We start from the raw sequence: 27,514 nt of genomic DNA, 5'->3' as shown, positions 1-27,514 counted from the left end.
GCGGCGCGTGAGCGGGCGGCGCGGGGAGGGAGGGAGGCGGGGAGGGCGGGCGTCCGCGATGTGCCATTCGGCGCCTCCCCCGCCGGGCCCGGGCTGCTCGGCGACCGGGCGGCCCTGGTAAGCGGGCGAGCGAGCGGCGCGGAAGGGGGGAGCCCGGCGCGCGAGTCTCATTGTTTGGGGGGGGGGCCGTCGGGGCATGAGGGCGAGAGCACGGCGGGGGGGGCGGCCAGACAGAGCGAGCGAGGAGGAGGAGGAGGACGCCGAGGAGGAGGAAGGAGGAGGCAAAGAAAAGAAGCGGCGGCGGCCGCGGCGGCGGAGGAGGGGGCGAGGAGGCTCGCGGCCCCCCGCTCCCTCCCTCCCCCCCTGACCCCCGACTCCCGCCGGCCGGCCCCCCGCCCCAGCCCCGGAGGGAGCTCATGGGAGTATGAAGGAGATGGTAGGAGGCTGCTGCGTATGTTCGGACGAGAGGGGCTGGGCCGAGAACCCGCTGGTCTACTGCGATGGGCACGCGTGCAGCGTAGCCGTCCATCAAGGTACGGGGGTGGGAGGGGGAGAGGGGGGAGGGGGAGGCGGCGGGGGGGGGCGCGCGCGCCGGGGACCCCGGGGGCGGTGCGCGCGCGGGGCGCCCCCGACCGCGCCCTCCCGAGCCCTTTGGGGTTCGCGCGCCCTTCCCCCACCCACCTGAAGGGAAGGGAGGCGTGGGGCTCCCCCGCGCCCGGGTCCGGGAGGACCGGGTCAAGCATTGTTTTCTTGCCTATTGTTCCAGTCCCGCGTCGTGTCCCCCCCCCCCCCAGCCGCCACCCCAAGTTGAGGGGAGTTTTTGGGGAGAGTCCAAGGAGCTTTGGAGCGAACTCCCCGCGCCCCGCACTGCCAAGTGTCGGGGCTCGCCGGGGAGAATGTTTACCTGCGCGGTGTCCCCTCCCGCCCGGTTATTTTGGTCCCGGCTCTCTGGGAGGAAGAGGTCAAGGCGAGGGAGGGGGGGGGCGGGAGTTCATCTCCCCCCCTCCTGGCTTCCGGATACTGGGAGGAGCGGGGTTGGGAAGGGAAGGAGAAGGGTCCCAAGGGAGAGGGGCCTCCTAAAAATCTCCTCCGAGCTCTCCCCCCTCCTCCTCCCCCGGGGAAGAGCTGAGGGTTTGGGGAGCGGTAGTGCACGCAGGCGGCCGGAATGGAGGGGAGGTTTTGGAGTTTCCCCCAGCAGCACATGGCTCGGGAGTTTAACTCCTTGAGGAATCTTGCTGAGGGCACAGGCTGGCATCTCCCCGCCTGTGTGGCACAGCTAGTTTTCCCTCCAACCCCCACCCTCTCCCGGGACAACCCTTAAGGCTGAAGATCTTCCCGCCACCTCTTCTCTCGGTTACCTACACTGGCACCTGCCCTCCTTGGCTTTAACTTTTGACCTGTGATAGTCAGAGGCAGAAGATGAGATCCTTGGAGACTCCCCCCGCCCCCCGTCGTCCCTTACTGCCCCTTTAAGAAGCCCCCCCCCATAACAACAAAACTGTATTTGACTATCATGACTCCTATTTCTGGTTCCTGATGCCTTGGGACTGGTTGGGGACCGGAGCTGGGAAGCAGATCCAGAAAGGGTGTGGAGATTGAGGATCTTCTCGAAGTTTAAGGTCAAGGACTCAGACTTCCCGCCCTTGTTTGGAGTGCTCAGCTGGGTGGTTTAAAAGCTGTCCTTGTGTTGTTGGGCATTCCTCGTCTCTGTAGAGAGTGACCCCTCCAGACCCAAGAGCAGCCCTCCCTCCCCCTGCTGGAATTGGCTCCAGTCCTTCCCCCACTTACTCTGGGAAAAAGCCAGTGGCTGACAGCTTTGCTTAATGACTCTCCTTCCCCTCCCCTTAGCTTGCTATGGCATCGTCCAGGTGCCAACAGGACCCTGGTTCTGCCGGAAATGTGAATCTCAGGAACGTGCAGCCAGGGTGGTGAGTCCCAGAACCCTCCCCTCCACTACTCCCTCCTACACACCTACACTCCATCAACTCGAGACGCTGAGGCTGGGTGGGACTTAGTTCTGTCACATAGCACTTCCTGCTTCCTGCATACCTATCACCAGCCCTGTCTCCTCCTCTGCTTATCCCTCACTCTGGTACAGAGTGGACGACTACCACTTTTTTGTTTGAACTTTTTAATCATGGGAACTTTACAAAGGTACAAAAATACAGTGATTTTATTAACGAATCTCCATGGACACTCCATCTTCAACAATCATCTTTCCATTACACAGTTACATTCCCCTCCCCCTTATCATCATCTCATCCTGGGGCCCTTTTGAGTGTATTCAGACAGGGCCCAGATCAGCAGATCCCTTAAACCATTTGCCCCTTGCATTGGCAGAGGTGTGAGCTGTGCCCACACAAAGACGGGGCATTGAAGAGGACTGACAATGGAGGTGAGGGGAGTCCCCTGAGCCCTTAGTGAGGTCAACAAGGCCCCCTAAGCAGGTCTGCAAGGTCAGACTTGGTGTGGGGTAGAGGCTGGATTCCTTAGACAGACCGGCACTGGAATCTGATGGGAAGGTTGAAGGAGGGGACAGTGTAACTTGAAATGGGCAGGGGTGGGAACTTGGGCTTGTCTTTCCTGAGTCCGACCCCCACACTGCCCTAGGCTGGGCCCACGTGGTGTGTGCCCTCTACATCCCGGAGGTGCAGTTTGCCAACGTGCTTACTATGGAGCCCATTGTGCTGCAATACGTGCCTCATGATCGCTTCAACAAGGTCAGTGTCCCTGACTGTGTCCATGTAGTCCAGTCCCTGGATGACCAGCCTTGAGTCCCTCCAATACTTTCTTATTCCAGTGCAGTTTGATTCTGTCGAGCCAGTACTTTCAGGAATCTTGGGAGATAGGCAGGTGCCTGCCCTCAAACAACTTACTCTAGATACAGTGACACATACTCAGGCTCTGGAGCCCAAGTGAAACGAACCGCCTTAGCTAGTGTTCTTTTACACATGGGGCCCATTGCATTGAATGGCAGACCTGGTGCCAGTACCAGACACATAGTACAGAAATATCAGTCAAGGTAGAAATGCTGCCTGTCCGGGGGAACTCATGTTCTTGTGTGGAAGAATTCAAAGCAACACAAGCAAATAAAGTCAGTGCAGTTTTGTAGTAAGTACTGTGAAAAAAATAAACAAGTCCCTGTTAGAAAGAACACCGGCTGGCAGTTTACTATAGACAAAATGGTCAAGGAAGGAAACATGTAGGCTGAGACTTGGGGCATGAAAAGGAAGTAGCTTTAAGGACAGAAGGATCCCTGGTTTCAGGCAGAAGATATGGCATAGGCAGGGGCCCAGAGGGAAAATAGCCTCATCAGGGAACATGGTGAACACAATCATTGGCCTTTCAAACCTCACCAAAGACTACACTGCCTAACATAGTAACTGTGGGCCACACGTGGATGTGGAAATGAATTATAGTTACCACGTAAATTTTAGTTTCTCAGCCACCCTAGCCACATTTTGAGAGCTTAGCCCAAGGAAGTATTGCCTTTGACAGTGCAGGTTAGAAAACATTTCCTTCCCTGGAGGAAGTGTGTGGGGGGGTGTGTGTTGATACTGGGGCTTGAACTCAGGATCCTCCTCACCTTCTTGCTTGTCCTTTTTACTCACAGCTAGAACTCTACCATTTGATCCATTCCTCCAGTTCCAGCTTTTTTGGTGGTTAATTGGAGATAAGCATCTCTAGGATTTGTGTGCCCAGGCTAGCTCCGAACTGAGATCCTCACCATCTCAGCCTCCTGAGTAGCTAGGATTACAGGTGTGAGCCACTAGCCCTTGGCTCTGCTGGGAGTTTTATTGGATAGCACTGATCTGGGGTGATGGGGCAAGGATAGAATTGAAGGGAGGCCATAGGACTGATCCACTATCAGGAGGAGCTCCCTGGAAGAATGAGCTCCCTGAAGGAGAGCACGATTGCACTATGTCCTGCAGACTTGTTACATCTGTGAGGAGCAGGGTCGGGAGAGCAAGGCAGCCTCAGGAGCCTGTATGACCTGTAACCGGCATGGATGTCGACAAGCTTTCCATGTCACCTGGTAAGAGTCCTTTTTGGGCCCTCTAAGGGAGGTTTGTCACAGATGGCTGCTTTGAGCTCATCCTAGCTGCAATCTCTTGGGTAGTGATGACAGTATCTTTGCTCTACTCTAGCCTGGTCCAGGAGGGAGGAAAGGGTGGCTGCTCCAGTCTGTGACCACCACCTTTTCACCTGACATCTCTTGGTTAGTGCCCAGATGGCAGGCCTGCTGTGTGAGGAAGAAGTGCTGGAGGTAGACAACGTCAAATACTGCGGCTACTGCAAATACCACTTCAGCAAGATGGTGAGTCCCATCTGTCAGCACGCGCGTGGGTCAGTCATCCAGGGTTTAGAGCAGGGCCTCCAGACCATGTCTGTGGCCCATTCGGGAGGTGGCAGACACCTGTCTCTGCCCTTGAAGAGCACCCCATTTGTGAAGAACAACTTAAAATTTGGAGAGAGTGATCAGAGTTGAACTAAGCAGTATAACCCAGAAGAGAGCTCAAACCCTATCTAGCTGGGTGGTTTCAAGAGGACAAACAGTGCTTTACACTCCACTAAATGGAATTGGAAATAAAAAGAGCCAATATTGCCTTGCATACATGAGGCCCTGGGTTCGATTCCTTAGCAACACATAAGCAGAACAAGCTGGAAGTGGCGCTGTGGCTCAAGTGGTAGAGCACTAACCTTGAGCTGAAGAGCTGAGGGACAGCGCCTAGGCCTAGAGTTCAGGCTTCACAACCAACAACAACAAAAAAGAGCCAATAACTGTGTGGGAAATGATGTCTTCTCTACTTCAACCTCTGTACTAAGTTCTCAAAATGTTATTTTTTGGCAATACTTAGGTTTGAACTCAGAGCCTTGTGCTTCCTAGGTAAGCACTGCTACTGCTGAGCCATGCCTCTAGTCCTGATTTTTGCTGGTTACTTTTTTTGTTTTTGGTCGGCCATGGGGCTTGAACTCTGGGCCTGGATATTGTCCATGAGCTCTTCAGCTCAAGGCTAATGCTCTACCACTTGAGCCACAGCTCCACTTCCAGTTTTCTGGTGGTTTTTATTGGAGATAAGAGTTTCATGGACTTTATTGCCCTGGCTGGCTTTGAACCAGGATCCTCAGATCTCATCCTCCTGAGTAGCTAGGATTACAGGTATGAGCCACCAGCGTCCACCTTTGTTGGTGACTTTTTTTATTTTTATTTTTTTGTATTTTTTATTAGTCATGGGGCCTGAACTCTGGGCCTGGGCGCTGTCCCTCAGCTCTTCAGCTCAAGGCGAGCGCTCTACCACTGGATCCACAGCGCCACTTCCGGCTTTTTCTGTTTATGTGGTGCTGAGGAATCGAACCCAGGGCCTCATGATTGCAAGGCATGTACTCTACCACCTTCCCAGCCCTTGTTGGTTACTTTTGAGATAGTGTCTTTCTTCCTGCCTGGGCTCATCTGGGTACTATGCCCCTGTTAAGACTTCCTGACATAGCTGGGACACATGTAGCTAGGATAACAGACATCGGTGTGTGCAGCTCTTTGTTGAGAAGGAGTCTCATGAATTTTTCTGCCCAGCTGGCATGGAGTGAGTGATGAATGTTAATCTCATGTGGTCCTCCCACCAAGCCTGAGAAGGAGGTGTACAATATTTTCCCTATTACATAGATGCATGACCTAAGACTCCCCAAGGTCATTGGCTTATCTTACAGCTTGTAGATACGATTCAGAATAGGCAGTTTGATGGGAAAGGTCCTCAGGAGTCTGTGAAGCCAACACAGAGAGAAAAGAGGCCTCAAGTGAAGGATGGGCTTATAGGGTGTTTGGTGTGGCCAAGCAGGAGGTCAGAGCTGAGCCTGCAGACTGGAAGGGTCCTGTCCCACATCCAGAGAGACCTTGCATGTCCCAAAAGTTGTGAGGTGTCTGCAGAGCTAGACTTGGCTTGGACACCTCCCCTCCCTTCTCCCATCAGGGCCATAGGCTTGGAAAGCTGGTGGGGAGAGTAACAGATGAGATTTGTTTTAGGAAGATTATGCTGGCAGCCACCATGAGACAGGATCGGAAGGGCCGTGGCTGGCAGCAGGGAGAAGCTGTGAGAAGGGGGATGGAAGGATGATGGGGATTCTAGGTAGACTTAACCTAAAAGTGGGGGCAGGAAGTTGTGCTGTGGTTCAAAATGGTAGAGCACTAGCCTTGAGAGGAAGAGCTCAGGGACAGCACCTAAGCCCTGAGTTTAAGCCCCATGACTGACCAAAAAAAAAAGATTTATGGAAGTGGCGCTGTGGCTCAAGTGGTAGAGCACTCACCTTGAGCTGAAGAGCTCAGGGACAGCATCCAGGCCCAGAGTTCAAGCACCATGACTAATAAACAAAAAAAATCTAAAAGTCGGGGCAGCTGAGAGGCAGGATCTAGGATCTAGACACAAGGTAGAATTTAGACCATTGGGGGTACCATGAGGAGGAGTGCAGCCAGCTTCAGGAGGATGAGCATGTATCCTGGTCTGCTGCCTCTGATGATCATGCTTTTGTGCCTGTTGTGCAAGGGTTAGTATTTCCCTCTCTCATTTTCAGAAGCATCCTGGTTTCAGTTATAAATTACATGGTCACCTTGGTTTCAGGGTTCTGTGATGACCTAGGACAAAGTAGGGAGTTTGGTTGGGTTTGCAGGAGGTTTCAAGTGGACTTTGTCGAATTTGGTGTATGTCAGACACCCAGGTAGGGTAGTAGAGGCTACCCTAGCCTTGTAAGGCTGAGGCTGGCTGCAAACTCCTAGGTCTACAGAATAGCATGGGCCAAGGTGTAAAGGAGCCATAGAAGAGAGGGGCTGGAGTTTGGCAGGGTAAGAATTGTGCCTAATGCCAGGGGTGGCTGGGCCTGAAATTAGCTCTAGGCTTTGGCAGTTGGGAGGTAGTTGGTGACCTTAGAGGGAGCAGCTGCCAGCCTGGAATGGGGGAGGCAGCCTCCACTGGAAGGAGGTAGCATAAAGTTGCTTGGGGTTTTAGTGGTTATGGCATTCATACACACACACATACACACATGCACACACACATGAATACATGGCCTGCGCCCAGGTGCAGGGCAGTCGATCCCACACACAGAAGCAGCCCTGTGTTTGGTGGAGAACCAGGGCTGGGACCAAAGGAAGGGAGAGTGATGTGATGGCTGGAGAGAAAAGGAGACTGATGTGGTAGGGGCCGGGGAGTACAAGGGAGCAGAGGCTCTCCATGAGACTCCCTGTACTCCCTCTGCCCAGGGGAAGGAGGGTTGTGGCTTAGTCTATGTGATACGACCCAAGAAGGCACTGTTAATGGAGAGAATAATAAATGAATAAAGAGACCCAAGCCCCGGGCCTACTCCCCCTTTACTGTACCTTGCTGGGGGCCAGGATATATCCCTGCCTGTCCTGTGTCTCCATTGTGCATTGTGGATTTAGTCTGCATAAGCTGGGGTGGGGGGAGGTCCTAGGATTTCCAGGCTGAGCATCCTGGAGGATGTGAGGCCCTCTTAGTGATGGACAGGGTAAATAGGACAGCCCCACGATCATGCAATTCTCAGGAACCTTTCTCTAATAAGCTTAGTGAGAGGAGGGTTTAGCAACTCTTCTCAATTCTTTCCCCCAGAAGACATCCCGGCACAGCAGCGGGGGAGGTGGAGGAGGAGGAGGAACAGGCACGGGAGCTGGAGGAGGAGGTGGAGGCGGTAGCAGCGGCACCAGCGGTGGCAGTGGTGGTGGTGGCACAGGGGGAGGCGGTGGCAGCAGCAGCAGCAGCAGCAGCTTCCTTACTGGCAGGAGAAGCCGGTCAGCCTCGCCAACCACTCAGCAGGACAAGCACCCTACCCACCATGAGAGGGGCCAGAAGAAGGTGAAGGCACCCCTCCACCCTTACCCTCACAAGCCTCTTTCTAGACTCCACCTCCAGGTGCCCCAGCTTTTGGATCCTACTCCGTTTCTTCCTGTGAGGCCACCAAAGGCTCTGGGGATCAGGGAGAGTGGGGTGGGATATGGCCTCCTTAAGCTCTGTGACCCCCCCCCCCCCCCCAACCTTCACAGCATGTGTGCACACACTGTAACATCTGCTGAGTACCAGCCAGTGAAGAGGTATACATGTCTGTGTCCCTTTGTGCCACAGCACAGCATGTGTCCCAGATGGGCACCCTTGGAGGTGTGTGTTCCTGTGTGTGGTACTCTGGGTCACTGGTGGGATAATGGAACAGGCTATTTTTAGCAGGCAGGGAGGGAGGAGGAGGACTCTAGGCTTTCCTAGGATCTCGTCTGAGCCATGAGTCCCACATGCTCTGTAGGAGAGTGACTCTCACTAAACCTCATTCTTGAGAGGGGTTCAGCTCCCCACATGTCCTGTTTATCTTGTCCAAAACAGCTCCCAGCATCACTGTGTGGTCATCTTTCCCTCCCCAGAGTCGAAAGGACAAAGAACGCCTTAAACAGAAGCACAAGAAGCGGCCTGAGTCTCCCCCCAGCATCCTCACCCCGCCTGTGGTCCCCACTGCTGACAAGGTACTACTGGTTACATTCAGGAGGAGTGGTGTGCTGGTCCAAGGATGGTAGGGGAGGGGCATGAGCCAGGATCCTCCCACAGTTTCAGGGTCGCATCCCTACATATACATTCCTAGCCTACACAGAGCTGTGCTCCTCAGCCCCACGGAGAACTGACCAGCCCTGGGGATGGGATGGGGGTACCACCCTGCTTGCTGGCTTCACATCTGCTCTGTCCAGACAGAGGGCCTCAGCACTGGGCTCCTGTCTGCAGAGATGGGATACAGCACTCAGGCCGGCTTTTGAAGTTCCTGGGGTTCACCCTCCCAGAAATAAGCAGAGGAGCCTCCTCTGCCACTAGGAGGATACCCAAAGCCTGTTTCTTTTCTTTTCTTTTTTTGTGTGTGTGCTGACCCTGGGGATTTAACTCAGGGCCTGCGTGCTGTCCTTAAGCTTTTTTGCTCAAGGCTAATAGTTCTACCACTCAAGCCATGGCTTTTTTAGGTATTTAATTGGAGATAAGAGTCTCACAGACTTTCCTGTCCCTGGCTGGCTTGAAACCATGATCCTCAGATCTCAGCTTCCTGAGTAGTTAGGATTACAAGTGTGAGCCACCAGTGTCAGGCTCAAAGCCTGCTTCTCAACTCATCTCCCTTTAGATTAGAAGGACTGAAAATGTGGGCTACAGTACAAGGGGGGCAAGGCCCCTGGACAATACCCCAAACCCTAGTCATCCCACCCTGCAGGATGTGCTATGTCTCCAGAAATGGGCAACATCTGGATGAGCAACAGGCAGCCCTTATTCACTAGACCAGGGAGTCACTAATCCAAGCCAGAACAGCCCAATCCAGTTCCTTCAGTCTGCCCTCACCATGGAAGGAGACCCCTGGGGGCCTGCAGAAACTGCTTACTCCTGTCCCTCTCATCATTGCCAGCCACCTCCACCCACCTCAGATGGTTGGCAGAGCTCTGGGCATCTTAGCAGGAGGTTCAGGCATCAGGTTTCCAAAATGATGTTGCTGTGGCAGCTGCCCCAGTAACCCTCTCCCCTCCACGTTTCCCAGGGCTCACCTGAGAAAGCTAGTCTCTCATGCCTTCTGGCCTTGCCACAGGGTAGGGACCTACCGGTAGGTAGAAAGACCTGGGAGTCACCCAGTAACCGGCTGTCCAGGGCAAGTGTTCTCCCCTCCCCCTTCACTGTCCCAGCATCTCAGCCACCCTCCCCACCCCCAGCCCCTCTCTTCCCTTGCTCTGAGAACCACATCTGGCTCCCTTCAGAACTCCAGCTGCTGTAAAGAACAAAGAGGAAGACAGAGACCAGGACTCCGCCTAGGGAGGGACAATGCAGGGTGGCTCTCTCTCATTTTCCCCTATCCATCCTCCCTCTCACATAATGTGTTCATTCAGCACAATTTGCTGAATACCTGGTCTCCACCAAGAGGAAAAATGCCTTCCAAGCAGTAATTGGAGGCACAAATGTAGACAAGGCCAGGCAATCTTGTAGAACCAGGGAATGGAAATGGAACACAGAGAAGACTTCATTTTAATCCTCAAAATAATCACAGGATCTAGGTACTGTGGCTAGTGCCTGTAATCGTACCTTATTCGGGAAGCTGACATCTAGAAGATCATGGTTTGAGGTCAGCCCAAGCAGAGTTTGCTAGACTCCATCTGCAAAATAATCACCAAAAGGCAGGGAGGAAGATATAGCTCACATGGTAGGGTGGCATCCTAGCAGTTACTGAGTTCAAACCCCAAATACTACCCCCCCAAAAAAAAATCAAAAGAAATGGGTATTAATCAAAGCACAGGAAAGTTAAGTCATTTGCCTAACCGGCACATAGCTAGTTAGTGGTAGAGTCAAGTTTTGAACCTAAGCCTTCTGGCTTGAAGTTCTGTGTACTTAACCAGTGTCTAGCTGCCCCCATTAGTCTATTTATTCATTCATTCATTTATTTATTTATTATTTTTTGTTGGTTGTGGGGCCTGAACTCAGGGCCTGGGAACTGTCCCTGAGCTCCTCAGCTCAAGGCTAGCACTCTCCCACTTGAGCCACAGCGCCACTTCCAGCCTTTTCTGCTTAAGAGCCTCATGCATGCAAGGCAAGCACTCTACCACTGAGCCACCTTCCCAGCCCTAGTCTTGTCATCTTTTGATTCCCACCAAATCACTAGCATGAAGTTCCTTGTAACTCTCAGGGCATAGTTAGTCTCAGAAGGACACTGGAGCTAAATGAGCTTGAGAGACTCCACTACTTAACATGGTAGAAAGGACAGAGCTCACCATGCTTCCTCCCCCCCCCCCCCCCCCCCCCCCCCCCCGCCTGACTCCTGCCCCTGCTCCCTCAGCCACTGTTTTACCACTCTCCAAGGACACTTGGCCTCAGACCTGGGACAGAACATTTCAGGACATCAGGGTAACTGCTCACCTGTGGGTATATATACTGCCCTATAAATAAGAAGGCAGAAGCCAGGTTCTGGTAGCTCATACCTGTAATCCTAGATACTCAGTAGGCTGAGAACTAGGATTGTGATTCAAAGCTAGCCCTGGCAGGAAAGTCTGTGAGACTCTTCAATTAACTACTAGAAAACTGGAAGTGGTGCTGTGGCTCAAAGTGGCTCAAGGTACTAGTCTTGAGCACAAGAGCTTAGGGACAGTGCCCAGACCCTACCCTGTGACGGACCAAAAGAAAAAAAAAAGCCAGCAAGGCTTTCTAAAAGAGCACTTAGCTGGATCTTGAGGGAAGCCCAGTTTCCCAGGAAGAGCAAGGATAGGCTGTCCTGGCATGTTCAGGTTATCCAGCAAGAGCATGGATGGTCAGGAGAAGTAAGGGTCATGGCTTTAGGACAGCAAGGAGGGAGTGGTAGCAACTGTAGGGGCTTAAGGCCATGCCCATGGTAGCTCATTCTCCTTGTGTAACTGTCTACATGGGCTTAGACCTCGAAATATGGATAGGAGAGCATCACCAGGTTCATCTGTCCATGTAGTCTCCCTGGGTCCAGGGGCTATGTCCTGCTGTCTCATAGCTGCATCCCCATTTCTTGGGTCTAGGGGCTCCTGTGGGCTTCTTAGCTGGAAGAGGTTCTTGAAGCTTACCCTGAGCTCTCCTAGTGAAATCCAGGTCCTGTGTCCTCCTGTCTCACTCCCAAGTCAGTGTGAGCCAGGCCAGGCAGCCTGGCTAAAAGCCTCCTCTGTCCTCCCCTTCCTCAGGTCTCCTCCTCAGCTTCCTCTTCCTCCCACCATGAAGCCAGCACTCAGGAGACCTCAGAGAGCAGCAGGGATTCGAAGGGGAAAAAGTCTTCCAGCCATAGCCTGAGTCATAAAGGGAAGAAACTGAGCAGTGGGAAAGGTGTGAGCAGTTTTACCTCCGCCTCCTCCTCTTCTTCCTCCTCCTCCTCTTCCTCCTCCTCTGGGGGGCCCTTCCAACCTGCAGGTGAGTGTGGGCATTCTGGTGGAGGCTGGGAGTGGGGACAGCCTCTTGCCTTGCTTTTTTTCTTTTTTTTAAAAGCAAGGTGTTTTGCCTGTTGATTTGCATCTCATGTACTGTAACCAAATTGGTGCCGGGTAAAGATGAGTGATCCTGTGCAGTGGCTCCTCTCCCTTTTACCCTCCTTTTGGAACTAAACGTCTCCTCTCCCTGATGGGGCCCACTCCTGCAACCCCACAATAATTTTTATCCTTACACTTGTGCTGCAAGGGTCATTTTCAACAGCCTTAATGTTAGGACCTACCATCTAGTCACCCAGTGTGCTCACTAGGGGTGAGAGTTCCTTTGATCCCATTTTGTTACCAGTGGGAAAGCTGGAGGATGAAGATGTTTATCTCAGGATATAGACAGGCAGAGCTAGGTCAGGCTTCTCCATTCCCCAGCTAGCATCTGCTCCCCCCCTTTCCCCCATTTTCCCTCTCCCCTGCAGTGCATGTGAGAGTTGGGGGAAGGAAAGGGGTTGAGGCCCTGATTCCCTTTTTGTTCTCTGAACAGGCTCATCCCTGCAGAGCTCCCCTGACTTCTCTGCATTTCCCAAACTGGAGCAGCCAGAGGATGACAAGTACTCCAAGCCCATAGCCCCCACCCCGTCAGCCCCTCCCTCACCCTCAGCCCCAGAGCCTCCCAAGGCCGACCTCTTTGAGCAGAAAGTGGTCTTCTCTGGGTTTGGGCCCATCATGCGCTTCTCTACCACCACCTCCAGCTCTGGCCGGGCCCGGGCCCCCTCCCCTGGGGATTATAAGTCTCCCCATGTCTCTGGGCCCGGGGCCTCAGCTAGTACCCACAAGCGGATGCCTTCCCTGAGTGCCACCTCTGCACCCACTGAGGTGACCCCTGAGACAGTCCTGAAGGAGAAGAAGCACAAAGCCAGCAAGAGGAGCCGACATGGGCCTGGCCGTCCCAAGGGCAGCCGGAACAAGGAGGGCGCTGTGATCTCAGCTGCCCCCTCCCTGCCCGGGGCCCAGCTGGCTGGCTTCACCGCCACTGCTGCCTCACCTTTCTCTGGAGGTTCCCTAGTCAGCTCTGGCCTAGGAGGTCTGGCCTCTCGCACCTTTGGGCCTACTGGGAGCTTGCCTAGCCTGAGCCTGGAATCCCCTCTACTGGGTACAGGTGAGTGACCTCTGCGGGTGGAGAGCATCTCAGGGGCCAGCTAGTCTGCGAGATGACAGAGGCATATACATACAATTGGAAGGAATTGCTCCAAAGGATAGAAATAAAAGATAGAGATGAGAGTCACTTCTGAGACATTCCCTTACGTGTCTTCTGCGGGATTGTGGGAAAGGTTGGCATAGATGTTGCCAGCAGGGTTTTTCAAGCTCTGGGAAGAGAATGAGAAAAGCTAAGAGTTTCCCAGGCCAGGCCAGTCATATGGCAGATGTCAGGATGGTTAGATTGGTATGTGGCCAGACTCTGCATGAGTTGTCAGGAGAGTAGCTGTGCCAGCCACCTGACTGAGGAAGAGTCAGTTGGAGGGTGACTGCATACCTCTTTGTCCTTTTGCCTATAGGCATCTACACCAGTAATAAGGACCCCATCTCCCATGGTGGTGGGATGCTTCGGGCTGTCTGCAGCACGCCCCTCTCCTCCAGCTTGCTGGGACCCCCCGGGACCTCGGCCCTGCCTCGCCTCAGCCGGTCCCCGTTCACCAGCACCCTCCCCTCCTCCTCTGCTTCCATCTCCACCACTCAGGTGAGTCTTTATCCTGGTTCCTTGTTCCCTGGGGAGATGGGGAAGCTACACAGCCCTCCATAGGGCATCAGAGGTTCAGCTGGATTGCCACCAGAACTTCTCCCTCTGTCTGGTCCTCTCTCCTCCCAGCACACCTTCTTCCTCACCATCCCAGTACAGTTATGCCCTAGATCTGAGAATAATCACCAGGCTGGATTCTGCCTCCTTCTCTCTCAGGTGTTTTCTCTGGCTGGCTCTACCTTCAGCCTCCCTTCCACCCACATCTTTGGAACCCCCATGGGCACTGTTAACCCTCTCCTCACCCAAGCCGAGAGCAGCCATACAGGTATGTGTGTCTGGCCCCGTCCCCATTTCTTCCCCAAAGGCCCTAGGGGTTTGACCCTAGAAAGGATGGGAGGGCTTGCTGGCTTCCTTCTCCCTTTGGCCATTGCCCACTAGGCTGAAAATAAGATCTAACACAACAGACCTGAGATACTCATTAAAGTCCAGTGAAGGGCCAGGGCAAGCTGGAATTATTGCCCTGTCTCACAGAAGAAAAAGGCATTGTCAGAGACAAACCCCCCCCCCCTTTCTTTTTTTTCTTTCTTGCCAGTCTTGGGGCTTGAACTCAGGGCCTGGGTACTATCCCTGAGCTTCCTTTGCTCAAGGCTAGTACTCTACCTCTTGAGCCACAGTGCCACTTCCTGCTTTTTCTGTTTATGTGGTTCTGAGGAATTAAACCCAGGGCTTCATGCATCCTAGGGCAAGCACTCTACCACTAGGCCACATTCCCAGTTCCAAATTCCCATCTTTTGACTCTTAAGCCCAATACTCCTAACTGCTTCCATATTGTTCTCTCTGGTATCTTGGGATCAGCCATTATAAGTTCCACTAGCTGGGCTTGTAGCTCTGGACTATTTAGTAATTGAAGGGGTGGGCAGCAAGCTCCTTGCCCTCTCCCTGAAAAGTCAACCCAACACCTGGGAGCTGATTGGTGCAGAAAACCATCTGTCAATGTAGGGGGTGGAGCTCTTCAGGCAGCTAGTTCAGGTGTTCTGTTCTGGAGACAAATCCAATACCAGGTTTTTGTTTGTTTATTTTGGTGCCATCCTGGGGCTTGAACTCAGAGCCTGGGTTCTGTCCTTAAGTTCTTTTAGCTCAGGACTAGAATTTGAGACACAGCTTCATCTCTGGCTTTCTGATGGTTAATTGGAGGTAAGTTTTATGGACTTTCCCCTGGTCTGGCTTCAAATCTCAATCCTAGATCTCAGCCTCTTGAGTAGCTAGGATTACAGGAATGAGCCAACAGCACCCAGTCCAATACCATGTTTAAGACCCACAGTATAGAGTAATTGTATTTTCTGTAACATAAAACTGGATTCTATGGCACAACAAAAAGTATAGCCTGCCAAGTACTGATGGCTCAGATTTGTAATCCTAGCTACTCAGGAGGCTGAGCTCTGAAGGGTTGCTGCTCCACGTTAGCCTGGGCCCAGGCAGAAAAGTGTAAGATTTCATCTTCAATTAACTGTAAAATGCCAGACTGGAGGTGTGGCTCAAATGGTAGAGCACCAGGCAAGAGAAGGAAAGCTGAGCCCCACACACAGTATTGCTTTGGTTTTTTGTTTTGTTTTCATAAGTTTTAAAATTATCCTGTAGTGGTACGGAGGAGTTGTCATTTAACAAAGCAGTTTATGAATACAGTATGTCTGCCTCACTGTCACCCCTTTCAACATTTCCACCCATCCCTCCCCTACCACCCCTTCCTTAACTCTTCTGAAGTATTTACTGCCTTCTAACTTTGGATTTTATGAACATGAAAAGTCATACAGCCAGGTTCCGGTGGCTTATGCCTATAATCCTAGTTAGCAAGCTTAGATCTGAGGATCGAGGTTTGAAGCCAGCTGGGCAGGAAAGTACTTGAGACTCCTGTCTCCAACTAACCACCAAAAAGCTGAAGTGGAGCTGTGACTCAAGTGCTAAAGTGCTGTTCTTGAGCAGAATAGCCCAGGGACAGTGCCCAGGCCTAGTCCAAGATCCAGAACTGGCATACAAAAATAAAGCCATACAAAGCTAATTATGATAATAACACAATTACAAAGGTTTTACTGCATGCCAACTATGCCCTCCAGCTAAACACTTAATGTTTATTGCCTCAGTTTAATCCTAGTTATTATCACTGCATGAAGGTTAGTTTACCAGCCCAAGGTCACAAAGCAAGTCAATGTCAGGTTCAAATTCAATTCACATTGTTGACCTGAAGCTTTCAGGAAAGAAAGTGGACTGTGGATCTGGAAGGAGGCAGGCAGCAAGAGCTCTAGGAAAACAGCAAGAGCCTTAAAAAGGATGGGGTTTCAAGTCAGGGCTCTCAGCGCTTACCAGCCTTCCTGCCAGTCTGGAGTTGGGAATCTGGGGAAAGGCATCTGTTCTAAGACCCCAGATCCTGCACCACCTCCAGGGTGGGGACCCTGAGGCCGTGGTCCTCCACCCTCGCTGACCCCTGCCCTTCTCCATCCAAGAGCCAGACCTGGAGGACTGCAGCTTCCGTTGTCGGGGGACCTCCCCTCAGGAGAGTCTGTCTTCCATGTGAGGGAGGGGCTGGGGGGAGGGGCTGGGGGCCGGGTGCAAGGAGGGGTGGTGGAAGGGCAAGGGAGAGGGTGAGGACCCCTGGGGCGGGGGGTAGGAAAGTTAGTGATGGCCCAGTGAGGTGAGCCTGAGCCAAATTTCCCTTCTGATCCTAGGTCCCCCATCAGCAGCCTTCCAGCCCTCTTCGATCAGACAGCATCCGCACCCTGTGGGGGCGTCCAGCTAGACCCAGCGGCCCCAGGAACTACTAATATGGAACAGCTGCTGGAGAAGCAGGGCGATGGGGAGGCTGGAGTCAACAGTGAGGAGGAGGGTGGTGCCAGACTGGGAAACCTACCCTAGCAACTTTCCCCTCAGTCTCTTAACCTCTTTGAAGGCCTCTAACCCCTCCCCCCCCCCACCCCCATCCTTGACTATGGCAACCCCCAGGGCCTTACCTTTGGGCTATGCTCCTTGGACATCCTGCCTTAGGTCTCTCCCACCATCCCCTTCCAACTAGTGTGTTCCTTCCTCCCGGTCCCAGTAGAGCATCTGGGACTATCTGATCCTCATACTTTGGTCCCGTCCTGCCTCCCCACTTTCCAAGCTCACCTATGTTGCTTGCTAGGCTGGCTGGCCCAGCCTCACAGGGCTGAGTCTTCTTTCCTCTCCAGGCCCCGCCCCATCCCTCTGGCCCCGCCCCACCTCCCCCAGCACCAGCATCAGTCTTGCTCTTTTCTGCAGTTGTAGAGATGCTGAAGGCTTTGCATGCGCTGCAGAAAGAAAACCAGCGACTGCAGGAACAGATCCTGAGCCTGACGGCCAAGAAGGAACGCCTGCAGATTCTCAACGTGCAGCTCTCCGTGCCCTTTCCTGCCCTGCCTGCCGCCCTGCCTGCCACCAATGGTCCAGTCCCTGGGCCCTATGGCTTGCCACCCCAAGGTGAGGAGATTTTGCCTAGCCTTAAGAATGGGAGGGGGACTTCCTGGCCACTCTCCAGCCCCTGATCTCCCTCTCTCAGCCGGCAGCAGTGACTCCTTGAGTACCAGCAAGAGCCCTCCAGGGAAGAACAGCCTTGGCCTGGACAACTCGCTGTCCACATCCTCTGAGGTGAGCTCTGAGAGGAGGGAAGGCAGTAGGTCCTCTTGGTCTCCTTTCCCCTGTAGCTATTAGAGGCTGGGCAGTAAAGTGATTGATTGGGCAGTTGATTGAACCATTCATTCATTCCTTTTAGCAAGTAATATTTGTGAGATGCCAACTTATCCCCACTGGCTAAAACAGCCAGTGAGCCAAAATCCTACTGTCCTCCTGAAGATAGGCTGCGTGCAAGAACAAAAAAGAATTGCAAAGTAGAAGTGCTAAGTTGAACTAAATTGAGGACTGTGTGAGGAGGAGGAGGGATTCCTCTTTGGGGAGGCCTGTCTGAGAAGTGTTGGTGAAGGGCTTATTATAGTGCCTCACACAAAATAATTCCCATGTAATTGGTGGTGGTTGGGATAGCAGTTGCTATTGTTATATTGTGGTTATTATTGGAATGAGACGAATTGGTTTCTTGGTTTTGCCATTTATTAACTGTGTGACTTGGAAAGTCATAGTCATAAAAATAACAACATTAATTGCAAACTTACCCTGGAACTTTTTAAAGCCATAGTTGATTTATTCTTCACAGTAGCCTTGTGGAGTGTCTACTACTGTGACCCCCAGGTTATGAATGACTGAACTAAGACCAAGAGTTTGAACCCACGGCCACCCAAGCCATTCAGTTGTGGAATTGGGGATTTGAACCTGAGTGTCTCACTCCAGCTGTATTGTTCTTGCCTACAGTTACTTAACCTGAGTCAGTGGCTTCACTCATAAACAAAATGGGAACAAGGACGCACAGTCGGGTTCCCCGAAAGTCATGGCTATGACCATTGGTTGTTATTAAGCAAGGACGACAGGGGTGTTGAGTCCCAGAAAGTGGTCAGTAATCCTGATTTGGGAAAAATAGATTCTTAGCTTTCATCCCTGGTCCTTGCTGCTTCCCTCAGGATGCCTGGGTATGAGAGGAGGGGAGGGCAGATCTCCGTTAAGAGTGTCAATGTGTGAGGGGCTGGGGGCCAGAAAGGTGACACTGGCCCTCCGCCCTCTGACCCCTCCCTTCCCCCTCCCTCCCCAGGACCCACACTCAGGCTGCCCAAGCCGCAGCAGCTCGTCGCTGTCCTTCCACAGCACGCCCCCACCGCTGCCCCTGCTCCAGCAGAGCCCTGCTACTCTGCCCTTGGCCCTGCCTGGGGCCCCAGCCCCGCACCCACCCCAGCCTCAGAATGGATTGGGCAGGGCACCTGGGGCAGCAGGGCTGGGGGCCATGCCCATGGCTGAGGGGCTGTTGGGGGGACTGGCGGGCAGTGGGGGCCTGCCCCTCAATGGGCTCCTGGGGGGGTTGAATGGGGCTGCTGCCCCCAACCCTGCAGGCTTGACCCAGGCTGGCGGGGCCCCCACGCTGCAGCTGCCAGGTTGTCTTAACAGGTGAGGGAAAGCTCAGCCCTGGGGAAGGGAATGGGGAGGCTGGCTTGGGGCGGGGGAGGTGGCGGGCATTCCCCAAAATGTCCCTAATCCCCCAAAAGGAAAAAATGTCCTTTGGCCCTATAGGGTATATAATGCTAGTCATGTATTGGCTGCTAGGGACTCTCTAGACTGCTAGCCTTGAATGTGTCTAGGATAGGAGCAATCAGGGACAGAGTCTGTTTGTCCCATCCCGACCTTAGATCTTCCTACTAGGCAGTCCGTTCCATCTCACTTCCTCCCACCTGCCCTTGGAGCTCGGTCCTCTAATACTTCATTCACCTCCCTATCTCTCCTGGCTGGGTCTGAGGGAGTCTGGAAGCTCATGGAAATGGGGTACACGTCCTCGTTCCTCCCTTATGGTGCGTGTCTGTCCCCTGCTTCAGCCTGACAGAGCAGCAGAGACACCTCTTCCAGCAGCAAGAGCAGCAACTCCAGCAGCTCCAGCAGCTCCTGGCCTCTCCGCAGCTGACCCCGGTAAAGTTCTTTCCCTGCCAACTTGGGCCAGTGTTTCCATTCTGTCATTCTGCAGAGAAGGGCCCATCATTGAGGATCTGGGCCAGCCAGGGAGGGTAGTAGGGTGTGGAGGTGGGAGGGGAGTTCCAGACTAGGTGGATATTGGGTCTGTAGAGACTGGTCAGAGGCAAAGAAAGAACAGTGATGGTGCAGCAGAGTGGTCCTGGAGAGAGGGTCTGGAGAGTGACAGATCAGTAAATATATGTTTCTGTACCTGCCCCAAGGATTTTCAGGGGAAACTCTAGGGATGTAGTAGAGAGATACCTGACAGCCCTTCAACCATACCAACTTCTGGGTGTGTCTCCTATTTGGCTTCTTCTGAGATTTCTTTGGATTAAAGGGATTTCAAGGCTGGGAATGTGGCTTACTGGTAGAGTGCTTGCCTAGTATGCATGAAGCCCTGGGTTCGATTCCTCAGTACCACTAAACAGAAAAAAAGCCAGAAGTCATGCTTTGGCGCTAGCCTTGAGCACAAAGAGGCTCAGGGGCAGAGCCCAGGCTCTGAGTTCAAGCCACAGGACTGGCAAAAAAAAAAAAAAGGATTTCATCTTTACATCTTTTTTAAATGAGGACTGGGTACCAGTGGCTCACGCCTGTAAACCTAGCTACTTAAGAGGCTGAGATCTGAGGATCACAATTTGAAGCCAGCCCAGACAGGACTAATCTCCAATAAACTACTCAGAAGAAGCTAGAAGTGGCCCTGTGGATCAAGTGATAGAACCTTGAACATAAAGAGGCTCAGGGACAGTGCCCAGTACCCGAGTTCAAGCCCCAGGACCAGAAAAAAAAAAAAATGAGGGCGCTAAGTAGGGCAGTCATAGCTAGTGCCTATAATCCTAGCTATTCAAGAGGCTGAGATCTGGATGATTGGCAGGATCAGCCTGTGCAGAAAATCTGTGACACTCCATGTCCAAAATAACCAGTAAAATGCAGGCCTGGACACATGGCTCAAGTTGTAGAGAGCAAGCAAAAGACTCTGAGTTCAAACCCCAATACTGCCAAAAAAAGAAGGAGTTGCATTAGGAACCTGGCATTATACACAAGGCCCTGAGATTCTCTCCAGCATGGGGGTGGGGGTGTAAGGAGAGGAAGAGGGAAAGGGAAAGCCAGGCACCGGTGGCTGACACCTATAATCCTAGCTACTCAGGAGGCTGAGATCTGAGGATTGTGGTTCAAAGCCAGCCTGGGCAGGAAAGTCCATGAAACTCTTATCTCCAATTAACCACCAGAAAGCCAGAAGTGCCGCTGTGGCTCAAGTGGTACAGCTCTAATCTTGAGCTGAAGAGCGCAGGGGCAGTGCCCAAGCCCAGAGTTCAAGCCCCACAACCAACCAAAAAAAAAAAAAAAAGGGGAGAGGGAGAAAGGGAATTAAGACAATAAGACAAAGAGCCAACTCACGTAGTGATTTCCTATTTTTTGGTGCCAATCTTGGGGCTCAAACTCAGGCCTGGGCACTGTCTGAGCTTTTTTTTTTTTTTTTTGGTTGGTTGGTTGTAGGGCTTGAACTCTGAGCCTGGGCCCTGTCCCTCAGCTCTTCAGCTCAAGACTAGTGCGCTACTTCTGGTTTTCTGGTAGTTTATTGGAGATAAGAGTCTCATGGAATTTTCTTCCCGGGCTTTGAACCACGATCGTCAGATTTCAGCCTCCTGAGTAGCTAGGTTTAGAGGTGTGAGCCACCGGGGGCCTCGCCCACTTTCCATTTTCTAATGGTTAATTGGAGATAAGAGTCTCTTGGACTTTCTTGCTCAGGCTGGCTTTGAACTGCAATCCTCAGATCTCAGCTTCCTGACTAGGATTACAGGTGTGAGCCATCAGCACCTGGCCAGGAACAAAGTTTTTTTCTTTTTTTTTTTTTGCTAGTCCTGGGGCTTGAACTCAGGGCCTGGGTGGCACTGTCTCTGAGCTTCTTTTGCTCAAGGCTAGCACTCTACCACTTGAGCACCATTTCTTCCAGTTTTTTCTGTATATTTGGTACTGAATAATCAAACCCAGGGCCTCTTGCATTGGAGGCAAGCACGCTACCACATTCTAAGCCACATTCCCAACCTGGAACAAAGTTTCTTAAGATAAATTTGTGGCGTAGTTTGGCTTTTTTTTTTTTTTTTTTTTGTCGGTCATGGGGCTTGAACTCTGGGCCTGGGCACTGTCCCGGCCCTGTGCTCTTCAGCTGAAGGCGAGCACTCTACCACTTGAGCCACAGCCCCATTTCCGGTTTTCTAGTGGTTTATTGGAGATAAGATTCTCACGGACCCCCACAGTATAACCCCTGCTTTCACTATTTAAAAAAAAAAAAAAAAAGATTCTCACGGATGTTCCTGGCCGGGCTGGCTTTGGACCGCAATCCTCAGATCTCAGCCTCCTGAGTAGCTAGGATTATAGGCGTGAGCCACCGGCACCCGGCTGTATTTTGGCTTTGAAACATTGAACTGAGAATGCTCTTGCCTATTCAAAGCAAAAATAAATTACTTAACAAACCTGCTGCTGATGGCTCACATCTGTAATCCTGGCTACTTAGGAGCCTGAGATCTGAGGATCATACTTTGAAGCCAGGCTGGGCAGGAAAGTCCATGAGACTTTTTTTTTTTTTTTGCCAGTCATGGGGCCTGAACTCTGGGCCTGAGCACTATCCTTCAGCTCTTCAGCTTAAGGCTAGCGCTCTACCACTTGAGCCACAGTGCCACTTCTGGCTTTTTCTGCTTATGTGGTGCTGAGGAATCGAATCCAGGGCCTCATGCATGCAAGGCAAGCGATCTACCACTGAGCCACCTTCCCAGCCCAGACTTTTTTTATACTTTTTGTTTTTTATTGTAAAAATACTGTACAGAGGGGTTACAGTTACATGAGCAAGGTAATGAATACATTTCCAATCAAGCATTGTTACTTTCTCCTTTGTTTTTCCCCTACCTTCCCCAGGAGAGTTTTATCTCCATTTAACCACCAGAAAGCCATTGGAACTATTGCTCAGACGTAGAGTGTTACACTGAGCAAAAAAAACTCAGAGACAGTGCCCAGGCCCTGAGTTCAAGCCCTAGTACAGGCACCAAAGGAAAAAAAAATAGCAAAAAAGGGAGTGAGGTTGGAAACTACCAAGGTAGTGTAGCATTTTCCATCTTGGGTGCACTTGTGATTGTCATAACCTGAGGACCTAAGCTAGTGAGCAAGGCCAGAGGTGTAAATAATCTGCACTTGGCCTTCCCTGCCCATTTGACAGACACTGGTGATGGGCAACCATTTTCTTGTCCTGAGAGGGAGTCTGAGATCCAGATTGAGACTCAAGGGACAGAACCATGACCATCTTCCCCTGTCTCTTGCCTCCTGACTCTAGTATGATAAGATGGGGCCCCTGGTCTGGAAGGGCAGGCAGACATTGGGGAAAGACAGCAGGGAATCTCAACAAGCAGTCTGGCCTCCTTGCAGGAGCACCAGACTGTTGTCTACCAGATGATCCAACAGATCCAGCAGAAGCGGGAGCTACAGCGGCTGCAGATGGCCGGGAGTTCCCAGCTGCCCATGGCCAGCCTGCTGGCAGGAAGCTCTACCCCACTGCTGTCCACAGGAACCCCTGGCCTGCTGCCCACAGCATCCGCTCCACCCCTGCTGCCCACCGGAGCCCTGGTGGCCCCTTCACTGGGCAACAACACAAGTCTCATGGCCGCGGCGGCGGCGGCTGCAGCAGTAGCAGCAGCAGGCGGACCTCCAGTCCTCACTGCGCAGACCAACCCCTTCCTCAGCCTGTCAGGGGTGGACGGCAGTGGCAGTGGCCCCAAAGCTGGGGTGAGTAAGGAGGGGAGGATGAGCTTCCTATCTTCCTTGTAAGGGTGGGTGACCAGAGGTGGATGACCAGAAGGTACACTGTCAGACACATGGGCAGCGGAGAGCAGTAACACCTGATCAGCCAGGTTCCCTCCTCCAGCCCCCAGTCTCTGCTCACACTGTACCCTCTGCTGCTCTAAGAAAGTACTAGAAGGACCAATCAGGAAACAAACTTCCTCAGAGAAGACTGATTAGAAAAGGCCAAATCCAGGCCTGGGGCTTGTGGCTCACACCTGTAATTCAAACTACTCAGGAGGCTGAGATCTGAGATTTGCAGCCAGTCTGGACAGGAAAGTTTGAGATTCTTATCTCCCAATTAACCATCAAAAAGTTGGAATTGGAGGTGAAGCTCAAGTGGTAAAAAAGCTAAGGGACATGTCCAACCTACGTTCAAGGCCTAGACACACACACACACATACACACACACACACACACAAGCACGCACGCACACGCCAATTCCTTTCAGAGCAGACCAGTTAGACAAAGATGACTCTTGGGGTGAGCCACTGGAGGAGAGAAAAGCCGCCCCTCATCTGAGGACACAGTCTGGCCCAAGAAGCTGGTCTTCACTGAAGCATGCTCACAGCTGACTTTGGTGTGCACCTGCCAGAGCTCCGCCAGGGGTTTCAGCCACCCTCTCTTCTGCATCTTCAGCAGTTTCCTTATCCCAGAATGCTGTTTTTAACTGGTGTTGGGGTCAAATACCTTCAGAACCCTAGCCTCCCTTCCTCTCTTTCCAGACCGCTGACAAAGGAGCCTCAGCCAACCAGGAAAAAGGCTAAATCCACTCCTGTTCCTACGTGGAGGGGGCAGATCCTGGCTTGAGGGGTCCTAGCCTGAAGCAGGCAGGTACCTGGGCCCAGACCACAGAAGAGCCTGGCCCAGAGCCTGTGCTGAGACCCAGGGAGTGCAGGAGCTCCTGGTGCAGAGGATGGAGCTCTTCTACCTGGCCTTTCCCTCTGTACACTGGTTGCTTCAGAGAGGTGCAGAGGGAGACCAGGCTTTAAGCCTGGCTAGGAGCCCATAGGCTCAGCAAATTAGGGGGGGCTCCCTCCCCAAGAGTAAAGTGGGCCATGGCATGAGTGGGGAGGGGTTGGTTGGACCCACATAAAATGGATCAGCACTTGAATGGAGAGAAGTGGAGGGGGCCCATGGGCCTGTCCCTGTGTGGAAATCCTTATGGAAGAAGGGCTGGCCCATCTGACCTTCAGTTTCTTCCCAAGCTGGGCAGAGGACAGGAGGAGTCTTTTTGACTATTTCTCCCTGTCCCTTCTGGCGCCAAGAGTCCTAAGCTGAGCTTGTAAAAACCTACAGACAGGAGGACTGAGGAAGGGCAGGATAGCATAAGACTCAGCCCAGGCTAGCCCTCTTGGGGCCCCCAGTGATGGGGACGTGAGGGAGGCCCTTGATGTCCTGCCCCTTGTTTGCACTATTGGCTGGAGGAGTGCGGAGGGTGGGGAGATGGAGCTGCCTGACTCCACAGTGAGAGAGTGTGTGAGAAAGAGTGTGTGTGTGTGTGTGTGTGTGACCATCTGTCTGTCTCTTTCCCTGGACCTAGAGCCACGTAGGGCAGGGATAAGGAGTGATGGTCCAGAGGGGGTAGTTCCCACCTTTTGTTCGTACCCTCCCCATCTCACCAACTCTGGTCCCTTTTCAGGGCATGAATGGTTAACAAAAACCAGAATAGTACTCCAGTATTGGAGAGTAACTGGGGGCTGGGGGTTTTGAATCAGGGTAATATCCTGCCTTCCTTCCCCCAGGCCCCATTGGGTCTTAAGGCCCCCTCAGGGCCCCCTTCCCCCCATGAATAGTTTGGTCCTTTTTTGGCATAAGGGATTGGGGGAGGGGACAAGGGGAGTAAAGGGCCACCTTTAGCAAGAGTCTCTCCCACCATGAATGAATGGCCTGCCTCCCAACCAACCCAACCCCCATCAATGAAGGGAGATACATACGTTGATTTAACAACTGTCCTTTCACCCACCAGCTATTTCCCTGGGTGTAGTGGGTGGTTCTCTCCAGAGCAGTGTCCCCATCTGCCCCGGGCCTTTAGTGAGAAGGCTGACTGGGACACTGAGAGAGGCAGCCGAGGCCTGTGTCCCTTTCAGATGCACTGGGTGGAGCTGAGGGTCAGCTTCCAGCTTTCCCTGATGCTCATGTCTGTCAGTCTGTGCATGTGTGCAGTTTTGTGTGTATCTGTTCGGGTTTTTGTTGTCATTGGGTTTTTTGGTTTTTTTTTTTTGTTTTGTTTCGTTTTTAATAAAGAAAAGAAGATGTGTATATTTTTGGCAATGACAAAAACGTAGTGCAGATATATTTTTGCCTGTGCTGCTCAACTTTTTTTTTCTGATAATGGAAAATAATATTAATATTCCTGGTGATAAGACTTTGTAAGATATTAGAGAGCTAATAATGGGCAGGGAGGGTGGGAACCTTCAGAGGCGATGTCTTAGGCATTTGTAAGGGCTTTTGGGTGGGGGGGGAACAATTGTTATGACCTCAAAAATACTTTTTATTAATGCTAAGTATCAGAAAGACAGGATAGAAGTCGGCCTTGTATCCATCTTAATCTATTAAGCTCTTTAACTCCCTGCCCCCAAGCCACTGAAAAAAATAACCTTGAGAAACTCTTAGAAGAGTTGCACATTCACACCCACGCCCTTGCCCAAGGCTGGCCCTGCTGGGAGCTGCAGTCTGAAATCTGTTCTGATGTCAGGAGGGACATCCGCGCCGAGGCTGGGGGCTGTGGGAATGCTGTGGTGCACTGCAACCGAGCCACCACCACCCCCCTTCCCTCCCTACCCTAATTACCTTGACCTCCAACTTCACTGAACCCTCTGAGTTGCTCAGGCTGGGAGGAGGCCCTGGCAAATAGTCAAGTTTGATTTGATTAGGGCCTGCAGCCAGGCTTGGGTTGGTGTTGCTTCTGGTAGTGACTCTTCCTTCTGGCAGAGCTCAATCAGGAAAGCTGTGAAGAGCCTCGGGAGGAAGCGGGATACTAAGGATGGCCATGATGACCTCATCCCTTCTCAGCCTCAGTCCATCTTTTGAGAATGAACCTGGCTGGGGGTGGGAAGGATGCAGATTTGTGGAGCTCTGTCTGGGGTGGGGGGGGGCGCGGGGGAAGGATGTGGTTTGTAGAGCGGAAATGGGGTTTGAAAATGCGTGTGTGGAGTATGGTGTGCCACCACACCCTCAGCAAGGGGATGGGAGTGGTGTGCTTGCTGATTGCTGAACAGGTACCAGCCAGGGGGTCACAGCTGGTGGGTGAGTGTCAGCTGGAAGGGACTGTCTTCTAGGGGTTGGAGCTGGCTCCTGCCTTCACAGATGACAGCTCCAAGCCTGGGAGGCAAATGCCCTGTGCAGAGCTGGGACCAGCCTCAGTAGCCAGTCTCCTGGTCTACAGCTTCCCCTTCCCCGTGCATGGCTTCTGGGCTTCTTCATGGCTGGCTGTCCATGTGCATCCCTGTGTGAGTGACTGCGTGGTATGAGTGAGGGGCTGTGCCCAGGGTGGGAGGGTGCCTGTGTCGCTGACTGTTGTAGCTCAGAGCTGATGGATCCTCTCCATAGACATGACACTTTAAGGGTTGCCTTTTTAAAGTTTTCTTTTTTCCCTTCCCCCTCCCCCCCCACCCCCCAGCCTTTGTGAGGTTTCACCTCCTGCTCCTGGGTTTATTGCTGCCTCTAGGTGCCCTGACCTTGAGGCTGCTGTAGACTCTTTTTGTATGCCCACCCCAGCTAGGAGGTCCCAGGCAGCTCTAAAGAAAGGAGTAACCTTCCCACTTCCCTTTCCAAAGCTGGAAATGCTGTCAGGTTTTCAAAGATAGGCTTCCCCCCTTTCCAGCTTTCAGTGTCTTCCTTGGTGTGCAGTGGGCCAGAATGAGGGGTAGGCAGCTTGCTCAGTTCTTTATCCCAGCTTACTTCCAGGGGAGAGGTGCCTAGTAGGGTGGAGGTAACTCCAACAGGGAATCTGGAGAGAAGAGGGTGCCTTCCCACCATGTTAATCTGGGTTAAAGGTGTGTCTAGCTCCCACTAGGACACTGTGATCTACTGACTAATGGGGCACTTCGAGTGCCCTCAGTTCTCCTTGGTTCCCTTACCCCAGCCTAATTTAGAATTTAGGGTGGTGGGACTGGAGACCCAAACCCAGGGCCCTCTTCCATCCCAGCCTCTCTCTTATGTAGTCAACCTTCCCTTGGGGAGATGAGAGGGGACTCCGCAGATTGCAAACCCAGGGGGCTCTTTTTCATTCTTTCTAAATCCTTTATATCCTCAGCCCAAAAGGCAATGCCCCTGCCACCTCCAAGCCTGGAATTGTGCATAACCCGGATCTTGTATCTTTGTATAACGGATGTTATTTGTACGAAGGGCGGTTCCTACATAGCACTTGTTCTTTTAATAAAAGAATGTTTTACAAAAAAGAAAAATTCCAGCGA

The 27,514-nt window shown here is 52.5% G+C and overlaps 1 protein-coding gene across 4 annotated transcripts; it reads left to right on the top strand.

Moving 5' to 3' along the window:
• The first annotated feature begins 292 nt into the window (after positions 1-292).
• Positions 293-27,514, top strand: Mllt6 (MLLT6, PHD finger containing). Of its 4 annotated transcripts, XR_006146771.1 has the most exons (21): positions 294-533; positions 1,849-1,928; positions 2,341-2,395; positions 2,611-2,720; positions 3,933-4,036; positions 4,225-4,318; positions 7,614-7,856; positions 8,411-8,509; positions 11,699-11,921; positions 12,471-13,085; positions 13,483-13,664; positions 13,881-13,989; positions 16,163-16,229; positions 16,385-16,530; positions 16,953-17,150; positions 17,230-17,318; positions 18,367-18,716; positions 19,139-19,229; positions 22,686-23,042; positions 23,822-27,012; positions 27,062-27,514. XR_006146771.1 is itself a non-coding variant. In XM_042674134.1 (20 exons), the coding sequence occupies exons 1-20, from the start codon at positions 425-427 to the stop codon at positions 23,861-23,863; spliced, it is 3,360 nt and encodes a 1,119-aa protein (XP_042530068.1). In that variant the 5' UTR covers positions 293-424; the 3' UTR covers positions 23,864-27,514. The 4 variants fall into 4 exon arrangements, 3 of the variants coding, with proteins under 3 accessions (XP_042530068.1, XP_042530067.1, XP_042530069.1); XM_042674134.1 differs by having other exon boundaries at positions 293-533; positions 7,617-7,856; positions 23,822-27,514; XM_042674133.1 differs by having other exon boundaries at positions 23,822-27,514.

This window comes from Dipodomys spectabilis, unplaced genomic scaffold (genome assembly GCF_019054845.1).
Source record: "Dipodomys spectabilis isolate Male_0828 unplaced genomic scaffold, ASM1905484v1 ptg000018l, whole genome shotgun sequence".
Classification (NCBI taxonomy): domain Eukaryota; kingdom Metazoa; phylum Chordata; class Mammalia; order Rodentia; family Heteromyidae; genus Dipodomys; species Dipodomys spectabilis.
This window is presented reverse-complemented; position numbering and strand designations above follow the sequence as displayed.

Excerpts from the sequence above, each read along its gene's own strand:
- Mllt6 (XM_042674133.1), top strand. The coding sequence starts at position 425 with ATGAAGGAGATGGTAGGAGGCTGCTGCGTATGTTCGGACGAGAGGGGC. Across the intron at positions 534-1,848 it reads CAGCGTAGCCGTCCATCAAG|CTTGCTATGGCATCGTCCAG; the intron begins GTACGGGGGTGG and ends CCCTCCCCTTAG. Across the intron at positions 4,037-4,224 it reads CAAGCTTTCCATGTCACCTG|TGCCCAGATGGCAGGCCTGC; the intron begins GTAAGAGTCCTT and ends TCTCTTGGTTAG.